Source organism: Bidens hawaiensis, unplaced genomic scaffold (assembly GCF_021521415.1).
Source record: "Bidens hawaiensis isolate Kalapana, Puna unplaced genomic scaffold, B.hawaiensis_p1.1 tig00010570_1, whole genome shotgun sequence".
NCBI classification, from domain to species: Eukaryota; Viridiplantae; Streptophyta; class Magnoliopsida; order Asterales; family Asteraceae; genus Bidens; species Bidens hawaiensis.
Window position 1 is genome coordinate 326,693 of NW_027491808.1, and position 17,357 is coordinate 344,049.

The 17,357-nt window shown below is 40.5% G+C and overlaps 2 protein-coding genes and 1 pseudogene across 2 annotated transcripts; 1 reads left to right on the forward strand and 2 right to left on the reverse strand.

Annotated features, from left to right (window-relative positions):
• The first annotated feature begins 683 nt into the window (after nt 1-683).
• LOC143535676 (pentatricopeptide repeat-containing protein CRR2, chloroplastic-like) lies at nt 684-2,641 on the forward strand (annotated as a pseudogene).
• Nucleotides 2,642-2,753: 112 nt separating this feature from the next.
• LOC143535641 (uncharacterized) lies at nt 2,754-6,416 on the reverse strand. The gene is made up of 7 exons (XM_077029847.1): nt 6,071-6,416; nt 4,157-4,188; nt 3,944-4,033; nt 3,763-3,867; nt 3,512-3,688; nt 3,290-3,399; nt 2,754-2,942 (listed from the first exon to the last, which is right to left on the reverse strand). Exons 1-7 carry the CDS (start codon nt 6,414-6,416, stop codon nt 2,867-2,869), a joined length of 936 nt encoding a protein of 311 aa, XP_076885962.1. The 3' UTR covers nt 2,754-2,866.
• A 2,391-nt stretch (nt 6,417-8,807) lies between these two features.
• LOC143535642 (protein PLASTID TRANSCRIPTIONALLY ACTIVE 16, chloroplastic-like) lies at nt 8,808-11,989 on the reverse strand. Its single transcript, XM_077029848.1, has 4 exons — nt 11,960-11,989; nt 10,297-10,365; nt 10,095-10,153; nt 8,808-9,497 (listed from the first exon to the last, which is right to left on the reverse strand). Exons 1-4 carry the CDS (start codon nt 11,987-11,989, stop codon nt 8,966-8,968), a joined length of 690 nt encoding a protein of 229 aa, XP_076885963.1. The 3' UTR covers nt 8,808-8,965.
• Between the last annotated feature and the right edge of the window lie 5,368 nt (nt 11,990-17,357).

Consider the following 17,357-nt stretch of genomic DNA (forward strand, 5'->3'; position numbering starts at 1 on the left):
TTAAAATACAAAGGGAGACAAAAATGAGAAGGGTGAAAAGGATTTGTGGCCACACAAAAATATAAATATAAATTTTAAAAATTTAAAAAACAAAAATGTTTCCCTCATCATTCTCATTCAACCCCCCCCCCCCCCCCCGAAAAGACACAATGCAGAGATAAAAGACAAAATAAGGAAAATGAACAAAAGACACAATTATAACTAAAAAATGACACAATAAATCGCAAAATATAACACAATGCCGAACAAAATATAACACAATGTTGACTGATATAACACAATATCAAAAAAAAAAGACAGAATGTTAAGGAAAAAAGACACAATCAATGACGAAAATAAACACAAAACACAATGATAAACAAAAAGACACAATGGTCTTTTTCACATTATGTCTTTTCTGAGTTTTTTTTTAAGAACGAGTAAGACGATGGAAACATTTTTTTGTTTTTACTTTTTTTGTCTTTTTATTAAATTTTGAGTTTATGATTTTTTATTTATTTATTTTTAATTTTTGTTTATAATCATAAATCCTTCTCATTTTGACTTGGACCCAATTTAAACATACCATCTACATATAGTCGAGCGACACGGCTGTTCCTTCATCTATCTTCTCATTTGTCTGCTTATAACTCCGAATTCACCGGAGCTCCGGCCACCCATCACCGGATAATTAACTCTCTCTCATGTGGTTATTTAACCTTAACCATTCACCTCAAACCATCCAACAATCACACTTCCACCACCACCACCACCCACCTCACTCCCACACGCGCCACCACACCTCCGTCACGCTCCACCCCACCACCACCACCAACAACCACTTAATCCAATCTCTGTGTGCCAAAGGCCACCTCAAACAAGCCATCCAAATCCTCACCCAATAACCCAACCCAACTCAACGCACTTATGAGCTCTTAATATTATCATGCGCCGTTAAAAACTCACTCTCCGACGCCGTCACCGTCAACCGCCACCTCATCGATGACGGGTTTGACCAAGACCCATTTCTCGCAACTAAACTTATTAACTTGTATTCGAATTTGGGTAAAATTGAATATGCACGCAAGGTGTTCGATGAAATGCCTCACAGAACTGTTTATGTGTATAATGCGTTTTTTCAAGCTTTGATAGGTTCTGATGACGGGTTAGATGTGTTTAGGGTTTTAGAATGTATGAACGAGTCCGGGATTAAGCCGGATCGGTTTACGTATACTTATATTCTGAAGGCGTGTGTTGCGTCGGATGCTTCGGTTTCGTTGTTACCTAAGGGAAAAGAGGTTCATGCGCATGTTTGCGACATGGGTTTGATGAGAATGTGCGTATTATGACTACTTTGGTTGACATGTATGCTAGATTCGGGTGTGTGTTGGAAGCAGGTCGTGTTTTTGATGGAATCGGTGTGAAGAATGTGGTTTCATGGAGTGCTATGATTGCGTGTTATGCTAAGAATGGGAGACCGTTTGATGCGCTTCGAGTGTTTGGGGAAATGATGGTTGAGGTTCGTGATTTGGAACCGAATGCGGTGACGATGGTTAGTGTTCTTCAAGCGTGTGGTGTGCTTGCAGCTTTGGAACAAGGGAGGTTATTGCATGGTTACATCTTACGAAGAGGTCTTGATTCGGTTTTGCCGGTTCTTGCGTCTTTGATTACTATGTATGCGAGATGTGGTGAACTTGAAGTTGGGAAACGGGTTTTTGACCAAATGGTTAGACGCGATGTTGTTTCATGGAACGCGATGATTTCAAGCTATGGAATGCATGGGTTTGGTGAAAAGGCGATTGAAGTTTACAATGAAATGATATCAAACAAGGGTGACCCGAGTCCTATAACGTTTGTGAGCGTTCTTGGTGCTTGTAGCCACTCGGGGCTTGTGGAAGAAGGGAAAAACTTGTTTAAATCCATAACTCGAGATCATAACATGCGGTTAACTGTGGAGCATTACGCATGTATGGTGGATCTTTTGGGTCGGGCCAACAGGTTAAATGAGGCAGCCAAGATTATACAAGATATGAGAATGGAACCTGGGCCTAAAGTATGGGGTTCGCTTCTTGGATCGTGTAGGATTCACTGCGATGTTGAACTGGCCGAGAGGGCAAGCAAGCGGCTTTTTGAGCTTGAGCCCACAAACGCAGGGAATTATGTACTTTTAGCTGAGATATACGCAGAAGCCCGTTTGTGGGATGAAGTGTTAAAGGTGAAGAAGCTTTTACAATCCCGCGGGCTTCAAAAGAAGGCTGGATGTAGTTGGATTGAAGTGAAGAAGAAGATATACTCGTTTGAATCAGTTGATGAGTTCAATCCACACGTTGAACAACTTCACGCGTTTTTACTCAAATTATCGATGGAGATGAAGGAATACGGGTATCAACCCAAGACTAAAGTCGTGTTATATGACGTTGATGAGATGGAAAAAGAACGGATTTTATTAGGTCATAGTGAGAAACTGGCGGTTGCATTCGGGTTGATTAATAGCTCTAAAGGAGAAACAATTAGGATAACAAAAAATTTACGGTTATGTGAAGATTGTCATTCGGTTACAAAGTTTGTGTCTAAGTTTGCAGATAGAGAGATTTTGGTACGCGATGTGAACCGCATACATCGTTTTCAAGATGGGGTTTGCTCGTGTGGGGATTATTGGTAATGTTTGTAAGCATATTTAACTCCCAATCTCTATACATGTATGGTTTCTTCTTGATCAAGATTCAAGATAAATGATGAATGTTGGTCTTCCAAATGTCACAACTAAAGATGGCAAACTAGTAAATACTGTAAATTTGGTTTAACCAGTATAAATAAAACAATACAGATTATATTATCCTTTAAGTATGGTTTGCTAGCATGTGTTGAGCAAAAGCTTTCCTGGTTTTTACTGCACTGTCAAAGATCCGTCTTGCTTCATTTTGAGTAAATTGTTCTCAATGTTCCTTAACACGGGTTTGTAGCTGCAATTAATGAACTACAGTTAGAAACGATTGTAATGGTAAAGGAAATAACATAAACGACAAATGGGTGGTTGGTGTAACGGGTGACTTTTAGTATGGTTTGGATAAGACCGACCAACAAGCCCGTTTGGTATTCTCCTCTTGGATTTAGAATAATTTATTTTTTAAACAAATATTGTCACAGTGATGATCAAAATTTTAAAATTAAATGTTCTAGATAGCTTAATGAATATGGGGTCATGGGTGACCCGTTAAGAGGCAAAGCATAACCTAGGTTGACCCGTTTATCCAGAACGGGTCAGAATCACCACCTCAGCGAAATAACAAGCACAAAGAGATAACCGTACAGGCGAGCAAGACCGTTGTAGGCTTGAACCGACTGTTGGAGCTGAACCGTGAGCTGCAAAACCTCTGCAGACAGTGTCTCAGCCTTGCTTTGTTCTTTAGCTAGTTGACCCTGCATCCATGACCATATTATTTCAATCATTTAGAGGTTTTATGCAAAATATAGACATATGCGCATAAAAAGAGAAATATCAGATAAGTTTTGAGAAGACTATATGCCTAACCTTTAGTGATATAACTTCGGCGGTGTAAGCCTGAGAAATCTCACTCGCTCCGTTATTTAATTCCAAATTACGTTTTTGACGCTCATGATCATTGATGGTGGATATACTAGCTTGTTCTGTTCTTAATTTATCTAACATGATACGAAGCTCCTCATTTTGCTTCAGACAATCTTTTACCTGAATAGATCCATAAGGCATGTTAAGTGATGTGGTTTATGTTTGGTTTAGAACATTAAACTTAAGCATTTTACCTGATTTTCCCAGAGTGTGACCATGCCAGTTGCCTCTTGATAAGCTGTTGATAGGCTAGAATTCTCTTCAAAGAGTCTTTCTATTTCAGAAGATTGGGAATCAATCTGCACACCAAAAAAATAGAAATTATGTTTCAAGCAATGATGTTGATAGTTTTACATAATAAATTAAAATGTGAACCTCCGACAGTAGCTTTTGTCTGCTGCTCTCTAATCTCTCAACAGCTACTGCCATATCATGCAACTGCTTCTCAAGTCTCTCCTTGTCTTCCTAAGATCATCAGTTTACAGTTCATAACAGTTATAAAACTTATAATACAGTCCGACTGGTAATGAAAACTATAACCCTTGGTTTTAAAACTACTAGGAGATATATATATTTTTTTCTGCTTACCACTGTGAACTGGGCGCCTCTTTCAGAACTTCCTGCAGTGAATAGGAAATATTCAGAAGTAGAAAAAGTTAACAGTAAACTGGAATACTATTACAATATGGGTTTCCAGACAGATAAAACTAGTGCTGCAAAAAAAAAACGTATTGAAGATGTGAAATTATTCTAAAGCTATAAAAAGTAAATAAAAATATAACAGTGATAAAATTAGTGAGGTTACTTTATAAGGATTTTGTTATTGCTTTTTTTTTTTTGATAAATGGATTTAGACACAGTGACATATGAGACTTCTATTCCTGCCTAATGTCTTCTCAAATTGTCTATAAATTCATGAGATTATAATCTCATAATACAGAGGTTCCTGAGGCAAATGAGGAAACCTAAGTACCTAACAAGGTAAGCTATTATCTTCATTGTTTTGCTTCTAGTGATTCTATTTTAATATAGGGTTCTCTATAAGTTGCTTGATCAATGAAACCAGTTTCTATAGCTATCTAAGTTCTTGGGGTGCAGGGGCGGACCCACATAGGTCCGATCGGGGTCCCGGGACACCGATGTTTTTTAAAAATTACTTAGAGACGGTATATTAAATTTTGTAAGGACCCCATAAAAATTAATACTTGGAACCCATACTATTAGGATTGAACTGGTATAGTGGAAAGTCCCTCGTTTTACTTGTGAGAGGTTGTAGGTTCAAGCCCCACCATACTCCTTTTTTGTTGTTTTTTTAATATCCTAGTCTTAGTTATTCAGTCAGGTATTTGTGCTTTTTGTTAATTTCTCTCATATAGTCATTATCACTATGCAACATATATAATGTTAACATGGATTTTGTATATTCTTTTATTATTTACCTTGTGTATGTATATTATAATTAATCATTTATTTGTGTTAGAGTTATTTTTCATGTTTTGGTCAATTATGTAAGACCATATATATAGATTACGTTCATGTTTTTCGGGTATGAATTAAAAGTGTATGTTTCATCTAGTTTCTAATTTAGATTCTTTCTACTTACTCGTTTCCAATGACACCATAGTTCCGTGTTTTATTATGTTCCTCGCCTCGACCCGACCCGAATAACGACCGACCCGAAAAATTTTGTAAACCGAAAAAATTGGGACCCCATTGAAAAAAAATCCTGGGTCCGCCACTGGGAACATCATCTCTTGCACATAAAATAAAATTATTTTTCCAACAATCTAAAAAATCTCTTCGCTATTTTATTTCTTTTTGAAAACAAGATATTCTTTTAAATATAAATTTTTTATATAGGTTATTAGTTTTGAACTCAGGAACATCATCTCTTGCACATAAAATAAAATTATTTTTCCAACAATCTAAAAAATCTCTTCACTATTTTATTTCTTTTTGAAAACAAGATATTCTTTTAAATATAAATTTTTTATATAGGTTATTAGTTTTGAACTCAGGAACATCATCTCTTACACATAAAATAAAATTATTTTTCCAACAATCTAAAAAATCTCTTCACTATTTTATTTCTTTTTGAAAACAAGATATTCTTTTAAATATAAATTTTTTATATAGGTTATTAGTTTTGAACTCAGGAACATCATCTCTTGCACATAAAATAAAATTATTTTTCCAACAATCTAAAAAATCTCTTCACTATTTTATTTCTTTTTGAAAACAAGATATTCTTTTAAATATAAATTTTTTATATAGGTTATTAGTTTTGAACTCAGGAACATCATCTCTTGCACATAAAATAAAATTATTTTTCCAACAATCTAAAAAAATCTCTTCACTATTTTATTTCTTTTTGAAAAACAAGATACTCTTTTAAATATAAATTAAACATTATACTATTTAAATTTTATGCAATGTGTAAATTTTTATTTTTTAAAATTTGATTATAAATTCCTATGGTTTAACTACTCCTACCAGTTCAACCAGTGAACAAGCAGTGTGAATTGTGAAGGGTTAAATGACTGGCTGAAAGCAAAACATTGCATTTAACCGGGCTTACTGTTTCAAGTCGTGTCGCCGGTGAGATCACGAGAATCTTCTCGACATAATTCACCGAATAATTCCCGCCTGGCACGCAAGGTGGTTGCCGCCGTGGAAACCTCCGAACATAGCTCGTCACCACCACCTGCCTTTGCTTCCCCTCGTCACCCGGATATTCATCTACAGAATCTAAGTAAAAATAATGAGGAATGTCACAAGGATTCTTGCTTAGACCCCTGGTATTCAACATGAAAGCGGGCCGGGCTCCTGCTCGCCATTCTGCAAACATCTGTATTGGTACCTGTAAGAGGCTCGGCAGCATGGTTTTTTCATAAATATGGACCGAGTATCCCCACGATAAAGAGACACTCCAGTTTTTGGGATGGTTGTAGCAGATGCTTTGTTGGAAGAGCCTTGACTGGTCGACTTTTGCGGGTTTCATCAAATGGTTAAGTGACTGAGGGCGGTCCATGCCGGGGAAGAGCGGCTCAACCATGTCAAGATGGTGGAGGGAGACCAAAGGTGCCTGTGGGTGTGCTGATAAAAGACCTGATATGTCCCCATGTAGATCAATCTGCCCAAATAAGACTATTATTTATATATTTTTAAATATATTAGATATACATTTTACATAATAATAATTTATATATAAGACTATGATTATATATAATAATTACATACTACATATTATGTTATCAATAAGTGTAATAGTTTTAAATATGTATAAAAGTAGTTATAAATATAGATAAATAAAAATAGTAAAAATAATTAGTACTAGCAAATGATTTGAGCCTGAACCAAGCTCAAGTTTAAAAAACCATTCATGGGTGGAACTTGAGCTTTAGAAATAAAGCTCTAAACTACCCGCACGTGAGCTTAAGCGAGCTCATGCTCTGCTTTGCTCATTTTTACTCATGTAAAACAGAAAAATGTGATGAATTTACCTGATGAAAACCCTTTACATGAGTAACTGAAACGCCTAAATCAGCCACACAGGATTGCAAGATATAATCACTCCCATGAAGATCTTTGTACCTCTTTAAACACACATCTAAATTCTTGGCCAAAATGTTAGCAAGAGGGTAACTAAAAGCAAATCCAGCACCACCAAATCCCATCCCAAATGAAAATTGAGTATTAGATATTATACTTTCTGCATTCATACCAACATAGTAATAACCATTATGATCATATTTCCTCAACACATCCACCAAATTCTCCAAAAAGAAAACAGTGTCATCATCCCCCATCACGTACCACCTCACACCTTCGTTATCCGCTTTAAAAGTCTCTTTAATCATCCTCGCGATCCTAATGGTGTAAGGGACACCTTTTTGGCTCATGGTCTCATTAGCTATGTATACACGTGGTGAAGTTGGAGGCCAGGGGAGGAGTTGGATGGGGGCTTGATCTAGAAAAAGGAAGCCGCGGGTGGTTCCATTTGGGCGCCACCAAGATTCTACGTAGTGTTTCCTCTTGGGCCAAGTTTTAACTGCACCTGTGATGCTGAATACGATATGGGAAATGTTGGTAGGCGCAACTTCTTGATTTGAGTAGAGGGTGTTATGGGTGTTCTTGAAGTAATTGAGATTAAAACTGGGTAATAGGATTTGGGTTGTTTGAGAACAAGGATTGGTAGAAAAGATCAAGATTAACATCAAGATTATAAAGAAGGATAATAAGATCATGATCATAGATTTGCCTATTCTCATAGTTCTTAATTTTTTATGGATTTGTATAAGCATTTTGATTGTAGAGGACTGAACAAATGAAATTGATCTTCAAGGAAATTCTTTTTATCAACCTCAAAATGTTGATTGTGAATTTGAATGCTGTGCCATGCTTGTTCTTCAAATCTTTTTTCTAGCCACGTGAACAATATTTATGCTTATTACTTGAACTATAAGATACAACTACAACACATAAAAAATGTTCACAAGGTTTTTTAAAAATGTTATATTCATTGAAGGGCACTCAATTAAGCACAAAAACATTTATACATGTTATTTTAACTATGATATACTGTATAAAACGATTACGTAAATATATGACTGTTTCACTATTTCTCTTCTTTATCTTGCAACCAAGCAATATACAAGAATTTATGTGCTTTCATAGTTTAATATTTAGATTTTTTTTTTATTAAATCACTGCCCTCTTGTATAATTCTATATCATGGATTCACCATATCTTTATGCCACTTTCAATGCTTTAACGGACGATGAATGCGTGTGGTCATGCTTTAGTGGCATTCAAATGAAGTCCTTAAGTGTTGTTTTGATACTTTTCTTTTAAGTGTAAATACAAATGAAATGATTTAACATACCGAGTTACATCATGAAAAGGTTACCAACTCAAACTATTATTATTATTATTATTATTATTATTATTATTATTATTATTATTATTATTATTATTATTATTTAGAAGGTATTATTATTATTATTCACCAAAACACAAATTATCATATTTAGAAGGTATCAAAACTAATATTATTGTGCGTAATATATAGAGAGAGATGCCCTTATGTAACCATATTAATGTTTCTTACACGACCCGAAACACCATAGAAACAAGATATGAAGATAATCATGTTTTAGGCACTCATATGTAAACGGCATAATAAACCATGTTGTGCTCGGGTTGACATGACCATGAACTTTTATAAACAAACACAAACTTTTAAACCCGAATAAATTATATAGCAACTCGGAAAAAATATACGAAATTCAGATACACGTGAAAATAAGTCGATGCTCGAGCCGATCAAACCAGCATTCAAGCATCAAGAATTCAACTACAATTCACATATGAACATAAAAACATTACTACTATTAATCAATCATCAACATAAATGGTTTCTTGCTGAAACACGCCCCCGAAAATCTTCCTTACTTCTGCTTTCGACTCTTTCGGTTTGGGCTGCTGCACGGGTGGTGCCGCCTTTTTAGCTGCTGTGGGTTTCTTGACCACAGCAGGCTTGGGTTGCAGGGTTCGGGCCTTGGCTTGACCCCTAACCGTTGCAATCTGGACCTTTGGTAGCTCAATCGAGTTGTTTTTAACCGCTGATGCAAACCCCGAGCTTAGTTTTCCCCATGACAAGGCTAACCCGGGTGCACCATCTGGGCGCGGCCCGTCTTCGGTTGTGGGCTCGGGCTCAGATTCGGGTTTCTCTGTGATTTTGCTGGTGGCGGTTTTAAATCGGGCCACGAGGTTTGTGAAGGACTTTTGGGCCTGTTCTTGGAAGTCCTCAGTTGGGTCCGGTTTTTCAACCTCTTTCTTGGCTGCTGCGGCTTCAGCTGCTTTAACGGCTTCTGCCTTTGCAATCGCGTCTAAATAAGCTTCTCGCCTAACGTCCACGGGAATCGCGCTAAAATGGACAGGTCGGGTAACGGGTTAGAATATATAAATTTTATACAGATTGGAATGGGCCAAGTGTACAAAATATTATTTTGAATAACATTATTTAGAATTTACATTTTGATTAAACAGGGCGTAACGTTCAAAACTTCAAATCATTTGGCCCGTTTCATTTTTATTGATTTTTTTTTGTTTTGACTCGTTTCATTTAGGGTTGTTCAAAAAGCTCACAGCTGGCTCGAAAAAAGCTTGTTTGTAAACAAGCTGAGCCGACTCGATCCATAAACGAGTTGAGCCCAAGCCATGGTTGGCTCGGCTCGTGGCTCGCTCAATAGATCGCTCAACTCTCTCGTTCAAACCCAAATGTTTATTAGCCGAGCTCGAGCTCAAATTTTCAGCTCGTTAAAATAAACGAGCCGAGCCAAGCCAAGCCAGCCAGTTTAAGTTCGAGCTCAAGTCTGAGCCCAACCTGGCTCGAATCGGCTCATTTACACCCCTAGTTCCATTTCTATTGATTTTTTTTCAGTTTGACCCATTTGAGATAAATATTCATTAGCAAACGGGTCGAAATTTTCACTTCTAACATAAATTAATTTTCACATATTACCTGAAAAGTTCACTCACAGGCCTTGCAGTTGCCTCTGGACTTGTAGAAAGTTCCACAACCTAATAAAGAAAAAAATAATAACATTTGTTGCATAAATAATAATAATAATAATAATAATAATAATAATAATAATAATAATGTATAAAGAAGTAACTCAATTATTTTAAGCTTTTCTAAGTTCTAACAGCAAAAAGTTAATTACCTTATTTTCAGCTACTTCTGTGTTGGAGAAAACCCCTGCCACCAAGGATGCAATCTGGGACTTTGTTACCTACAATTTTCAATATCATAATCCAATCAGATATAAAAAATCAGACTCAAATTCATAAAAACCTCAATTATTTTAATGGTTTCCTAAAATGTTTCTGTATATCTAATCATCGAATTGTACAGAAAAGGTAAGAATGAGAGATTGGAAAGAAGATGTGATAGCTGGATGTGACTGTTAGAAGTAAATACAAGTGTTTTACAGGGGAAAACTAGCCGTTACGAAAAAGACAAATATAAATATATCTTCATTTTTTATTAAGTTACCGTTAGAAAAAAAAATTCAACATTTAAATATTTTGATGTTATAGAATATGCAAGGAAGTTCCGAACACTTAATTCCATATCTTTTTGCAACATATATAAGGGCATTCACAACAGTTCCTCGGTAATGTTGTCACTGGGTTCACCGGTTCACTATATTGTTTGGAGAAGTTATAAGTAGTTGTGAGTGAATGAGAGATAAAAGTTAATGTTGATGAGTAAATTTGGAGAAACATTTTTCACCATTTATAAAGAAAATTTAATGTTGATGAGTAAATTTGGAGCAACTACATGGTTGATCCTTGTGGTTTATAGTTTTTGCACGCTTGCGGCTAATAACTACACAATTGATCCCGAGGATTAGAAAGCTATTCACATTTGGGCCCTATAGTTGTCTTCTCATAATATGGGCGGTCCTTAGCATCTAACGTCGTTAAATTTTTCAGTTAAGTCCAAATAAAAATTACCAAACTACCCTCGGTATAAAAAATAAATACATAAATCATTAATAAATATCATGTGAGTCTCATTTAGAATAAAAATAAAAATCATGATAAAAGATTAGCGATGCACACACACGACACGCTATCTTCAACCTCTATCATCTACTGCCGCCACAGTCCTCAACCTCCATCCCCCACCCATCACCACCATTCCGCCACCACTGCCACCACCCTAAGCATCCAGCCACCATCCATCAACCATCACCTAACTACCGTTCCAGTCGGTCCTATGTGGTTCAACTTGGTTAAGGCTTGAAAAATATTTATACATTTGAAATTATTATTCAAGGAATATATAGTCTTCAAAAATTTCCCAAACCTACTAACGTGAGTCTTCGTTTCACATGTTAGAAAATAGAAATGTAGTAATACATTACCTTTTTATAACTATATTAATGCACTTATTTTCCATCAATGCCTTTCTTAAAATATCATGATTAGTATATTACATTACACAAGCCACAAAATGCACACACGTAAGTTGAAGGCTATAAATCCAAGATAACGTGAAGTGGATACTTTAACCCAGTGCCAGGCCCGCCCATTTTCTCGCTCCTACATAAGCCATCATATTCTACATACCTCTTCAACATGAAGCTTAGACTCTTCTGTTAATGCAAGAAGAATACAACAGGATCATGGGCATCATCTTGTTTGCGCATGACCCACGGTACACTGGTTCCTAGACCCACCGCCGTTTGTGCATCCCATTTCGTATAAGCCTGAGCCGGTGCTCCGAGTTTATACTCCAATGGTCCATATTCATTTTCAATTTGTCACATTAACTTTATTATAAATACATAAATACTTACAATGCAATTACATCCAAACCTGATGTCCTAAATCGGTAAATTGTCTCATGCTTATGCTTTTTTATGTTAAAAAATTTCAGGTTTGTAAAAGTTTCGCAAACATGACTATAATGGCTGAATTCAAATCGAATTTCGAATTGTATCCAAATTCGAATCAAACTTTTTAATCTAATATGAGTTCGAAAATTTCAAAACTCGAAATTCGATTAGATTAATTCAAACATTCAAAATTCGATTCGTTGTAAAACCAAATAAGTCAGAAAAAAAATGAATTTGTACTTTGACTTTGATAAAACTTTTTCTCCAACAACCGTAAGGATATTCAATTCGAAGAATTTCAAATAATCTAGGAGCAACAGTGAAGAAACACTAAGTGACCCTGGGCAGATTACGGATAATCTGGGGGCTAAGTAATGTTTCCCACGAGGGTTAGGTCCGGCAAGGATGGATGTTCTTCAGATGACCTGCAAAACAGACACCGTGAGCTCGTCACTGAGAAGGGGGGGGGTTCCTCCTTGTGACCACCCTCCGGCGTGAGAATCAGACTAGATTGCTCTGAATATAAGTGTATATTGAGAGAAATAGCTAGTGAAGGTAAGATGATGATACCGTTCCAAGGTGTTGGAGTATTTATAGCCGAAGGTAGGTTTCCAAGCAGGTACAGCCAGCTGTATAATATTCCTTTTCTACCAACTGTGGGCTACGCACGTGCCATGCTGGTTGGTGGGTAGGCAGCGGCTGATAGTGACAAGGCCGGCTGTGTACTGTTCCTTTTCCGCCGGCTATGTACTATTCCTTTTCCGCCGGCTGTGTACTGTTCCTTTTCCACCAACCGCAGGCTATGTACGTGCCACGACAAGGGTTGGTGAGTAGGCAGCGGCTGATAGTGACATTTTGTACTAGAGCGTGCTCCTCCTCGTACTGTTGTCGATGAGCTGTCACCCTGTGATAGGTTCATGGGCTGCTCTGGTCAGATCTTGTCTATTTTGTCCATACCTTGGCAGGTATAGTACAAAAGACCTTCCAGAAGCGTACGGACTGGCTCATTTGGGCGGGAGTATTCCCGCCTTGCTCATTCCTTCAGGTGACACTGAATTATTTAGTGCCTTGTGCGTGTAGCCTTACTATTAGTGCGGGTAGCCTTCCCTGATGGCTTGTATCCGCAGCTGCGGGAACAGGCGGGGTACTTCACCATTGGGAGGCTTTTCCTGCGGGAACAGCTGGCGTACTGCGCGTAAGGTCTTCATCTCTGAGCATGGTGGGTCCTGCGGGACCAGTTGGTCCTTGCGCAGACGTCCCTCTTCAAGGTGAGTCTTGCGGGTCCAACTGGGCTCTGCTGGGACCTACCTCTTCAAGTCCCCCCAGTCCAATGTTCTTCTCATGAATTGTTAATAAATGAGGTGAACTTTTGGACTTAAGCAAGGGGTTTTGAAAAGGGTTTTTAGTTTTAAGGTTTTCCGTGGGGATTCTTCCCACGGTTTTCCTAATGTCACTCGCAGAAATTCCCGACTTTTCTGCCTGATCTTTGGTTGTGATGCGGGTAGGTGTTTAACCCCTTCGCACATCGGGAGCGTTGAGTTTCACTTGCATAGATTCTTCACGAGATTTTGGTAGTTTCGGACATAGTGATCAGTTATGTTAAACCACCAATTCCGCTTTGAAGTTTCAAACAAGGTAGTTCTCAACGTTCCCGCTATGCGGAGGTGCTATTTCTCTTTCCGCAAGCACGCTCCAGAAGATCCTTCTTGGTTTCAATTCCCTGCAAGTGCTAAGTATGTGAAGGGTTTCGCCTTGACACTGTACCCGCACTCGTCTTATAGTTTCTTTACTTACAATGTATTCTTGGCTTCAATTCCCTACAGGTGCTAGGTATGTGAAGGGTTTCGTCTTGACACTGTACCCGCACTCGTCTTATAGTTTCTTTACTTCCAAGGTATTATCGGCTTCAATTCCCTGTAGGTGCTAGGTATGTGAAGGGTTTCGCCTTGACACTGTACCCGCACTTGTCTTACGGTTTCTTGGATACCAAGGTAAGGGGGTATATTCCCTCTTATTTTTGAATCTTTGAATCTTTTTGAATTTCTTTGAAATTCGAAGAGTTGGTGAAAGGATAAGAACAGTCCAAACTGTTGAAGGGACGTTAGTGTCCGACGGTTTCTTCTGACAGTTTCAGGACGTGCAGGAAGTTATGACGACGTGACAGTATATGGTCATTCCAGACGCTTTTTCAGGCGCGTGGGCGCGATTTTTCGGGCGCGTGGGTGCGGATTTTACGGCGCGCGTCCTGTCAACAGCTGTTGCCAGCTTGCTTTTTCCACGTGTCATAGTTTCATTGCACCTTCGTTTTTCTCTCATTAAATTCATCGCATTCATTGCGATGAGTATATAAAGGGGGAGAAGGTTCATCTTAATTCACACTTTCACTTCTCTCTTCTTCTTCTAAACGATTTCCGGCGAATACTCTAACTTTCTGTCGAGCATTCTCCTGAAATCGTTCTTCTTTACCTCCAAAACATGTCTTCTACTCACGATCCAGAAGCTACCGCCGAGGAGTCTGACGTGTACGTCGAGAATCCGACGTCTACGTCTGATAAGGATGATAAGAGCACTGCTGGCGAAAGCCAGTGCGCTCTTACCACCGAGCTTTATCAGTACATCTTCAGGAAGTTCATACTCGAGCCGTTCGAGCATGAGTTTCCTGAGCCTCACCAGACAGTGTATGATGCCCCCAAGGGCAGAATAGGGGTATACGCTGCCTTCTTCGTCTATGGGAATCTCAAGTTCCCATTGACGAAGTTTGTATACCGTGTTTTGGAGAGACACGGTGTACACCTGACGGAGGTACACCCAATGGCGATCGCCAAGATCCGCCATTTTGAATGGGTGTGCCTCATTCTTGGCGTGGAGCCCCATGTCGACCGCCTGATGACCTTCTACTCCTGAGGTGCATCCAAGGCTGGTACACCCTGGTTACCCGGATCAAGGGTTTGAAGATCTGCGCTACCGAGCGCAGTCTTCGGTCTTGGAAGCGGGAGTTCTTTTACATCTCTGCCCGTGTCGTCCCCATAGCGATGACATTCAAGAACAGGAGAGCACTCCCCAGCCTTCACGCCTCCAACTACCAGGAGGCGGAATGGTTCTCCAAGATTTCCCTGATCCAGACTCCGGTTTACCGCTTTGTGGAGTCCGGTATGGTGATGCTCGGGATGAGCCGGGTGTGGAAGGATGCTGGGGCAGAGGCGCCACAGATTTCCATCGTCCTCGAATACGGTTTGAACTTTATCCCTTACGGTATGCTCCGTCTTCTTTGCTGATTTAAGGTTTCTTCTAACTTTCTCTTTTTATTTCAAAGGGGAATGACTTGCGATCGCTCCTGCATCCGCGGGAGGCTGGTGGTCCCGCTCGGCTGGGTACTCGTGCTCTTGACGAGAACGAGTTGCCCATACTTGAACAGACGGCGGATCGGTTTGTGGAGGCCTACCCGCCAGGCCACGAGATACTGAGCGCCACGCGGCTAGGTAAAAGATTATTTAACCCTCGCCCTCTCAATGCTCAAACCTCTGCTGGAATTCCTCTAATCTTGTCATCTTCTGATGAGGAATCCGCAGATGGTCCTTTCCTCGCGCGGAAGAAGAAGGCTACTGGCGGGAAGGGCAAGGCGAAGGTCGCCTCAACTGCTGATCAGGGGAACCGGTCTGAGTCGGAGACCGAGAGTGAAGAGGCGGCGGGGAACCCTGGTGGTGGTGAGACCACTGTTCCGGAGGTTGAGACGGCTGTCACCTCCGGGCAGCCCAGTACAGTGACGGTGACCGGCGTGAAGAGGCCGGCTCCATCGGGTTCGTCCCCGCCTGTTCGCACCTTCAAGCTCAAGAGGACTCGTAAGTATAAACTTCTTTTATCTTAACTGCATATCTTTCCGCCATTATACTTATATATCTTGTCTTCGTGCAGGCGTGGATGCTACCGCGTTCCAGAGTGGAGCGGGAGGGAGCAGCTCTGGACCCATGAAGGTAGGTTTAGTCAACCTACCCGAGGCGATGACCCAGGCGGCTACGCCTGTTAGCAGTATTGGTTCAGTTGCTCATCCCGTTGAGCCAACTGTTCCAACTGCAACATCACCCCCGCCGGCTGTCAGTGCCATTTTCACAGAATCCTTCACTGAGCCGGCGGTGGTTTCTCTTGCGGGTTCTTCCGCCGCCACGGCCACGGTTGTGAGTTCACCTCCGGTGAGTTCACCTCCGTTGGTTTCCACCGCGGCGGCCTCCACCATACCTCCTCCGGCGCCGGCGACTACGGCCGGTCCTTCAGGTATGTTTGGTGTTGGGGCGTCTAGCCAATCCTCGCCTCCTTCCCGTCTCCCTGACCTTTTGGATGGATATCCCTTAGGTTCAGGTGATGGGTTTGGTGGCTATCGGCCTGTTGTCGACCCTACAGGTGCGTAGGGTTATTTTGGCCTATATCCCTTTTATCATTTCTCTCTCTTAACTGTTTTTTGTTTTATTGCAGTCCGTGATTCCAACGAGGTATACGCTCATCGGTGGAATATCCGCCGGGGAACGACCCTCCGAACTGCTGAGGAGTGCGTCGAATGGGCGCGCCACGCCGCCCCAAGCGGTGCGCTGGGGGAAGCCATGGCCAGCTACCAGGAGGGTAGGCTGTCCAACGAGCTCCGAATCCTCCTTGCCCGGATGCAGCCGCGCGTCGAGCTACTTTGTCGTGAAAACGACAAGTTAAAGACGGCGCGTAGCCTGGAAGTGGCTCAGGCGCGGGCCATCCGGGAGGAGAACAAGAAGCTTGCCGACGTTGCTGCGGAAAAGGAGAAGGCCTTCAAGGCCCTCGAGGTTGAAGTTCAGGCCCGACTCGAGGCCCGTTCCAAGGCTACCGAAGCTGTTAACGAAGAGCTTCGGTTGGCTAAAGGAACTGCACGGAATACAACTGAGAGGGCCACCAAGGCTGAAGCTGTTGCTGAGCCTCTACGCCTCGAGAATGAGGAACTTAAAGCCAAACTAGAGAGGCTCCAACAGGCTCATGATGCCTTGGCCATGGAAGACGCCAAGAAGCTCCAAGAGATCTTGGACCAAAGGGGCGTGCTTGACCACACTGAGCGTAAGCTAAAGGGCGTCGAAGAGGCTACAGCTAAAGATGTGTTGCTTGCCAACCTTACGAAGAACGAAGCCGAACGCGCCCGTAATGAAGCTCAAGCTGCCCTCCAGGAGGCTCTGGTTACCAAGGAATGGATTCTTCGAGAAGCGTTGTTTCATGTATGCGCAGTTTCACAATTTCTTTATGCTTTTCCTTACACTTAGAAGAGTTTTTAATATACTTCTGTTTTGTAGGTTGTGCATCGGGTTTCACGAACACATCATATGACGATGCGATGAGCGCAGCCCTCAACGCTTCTCATGAGGATGGGGAAA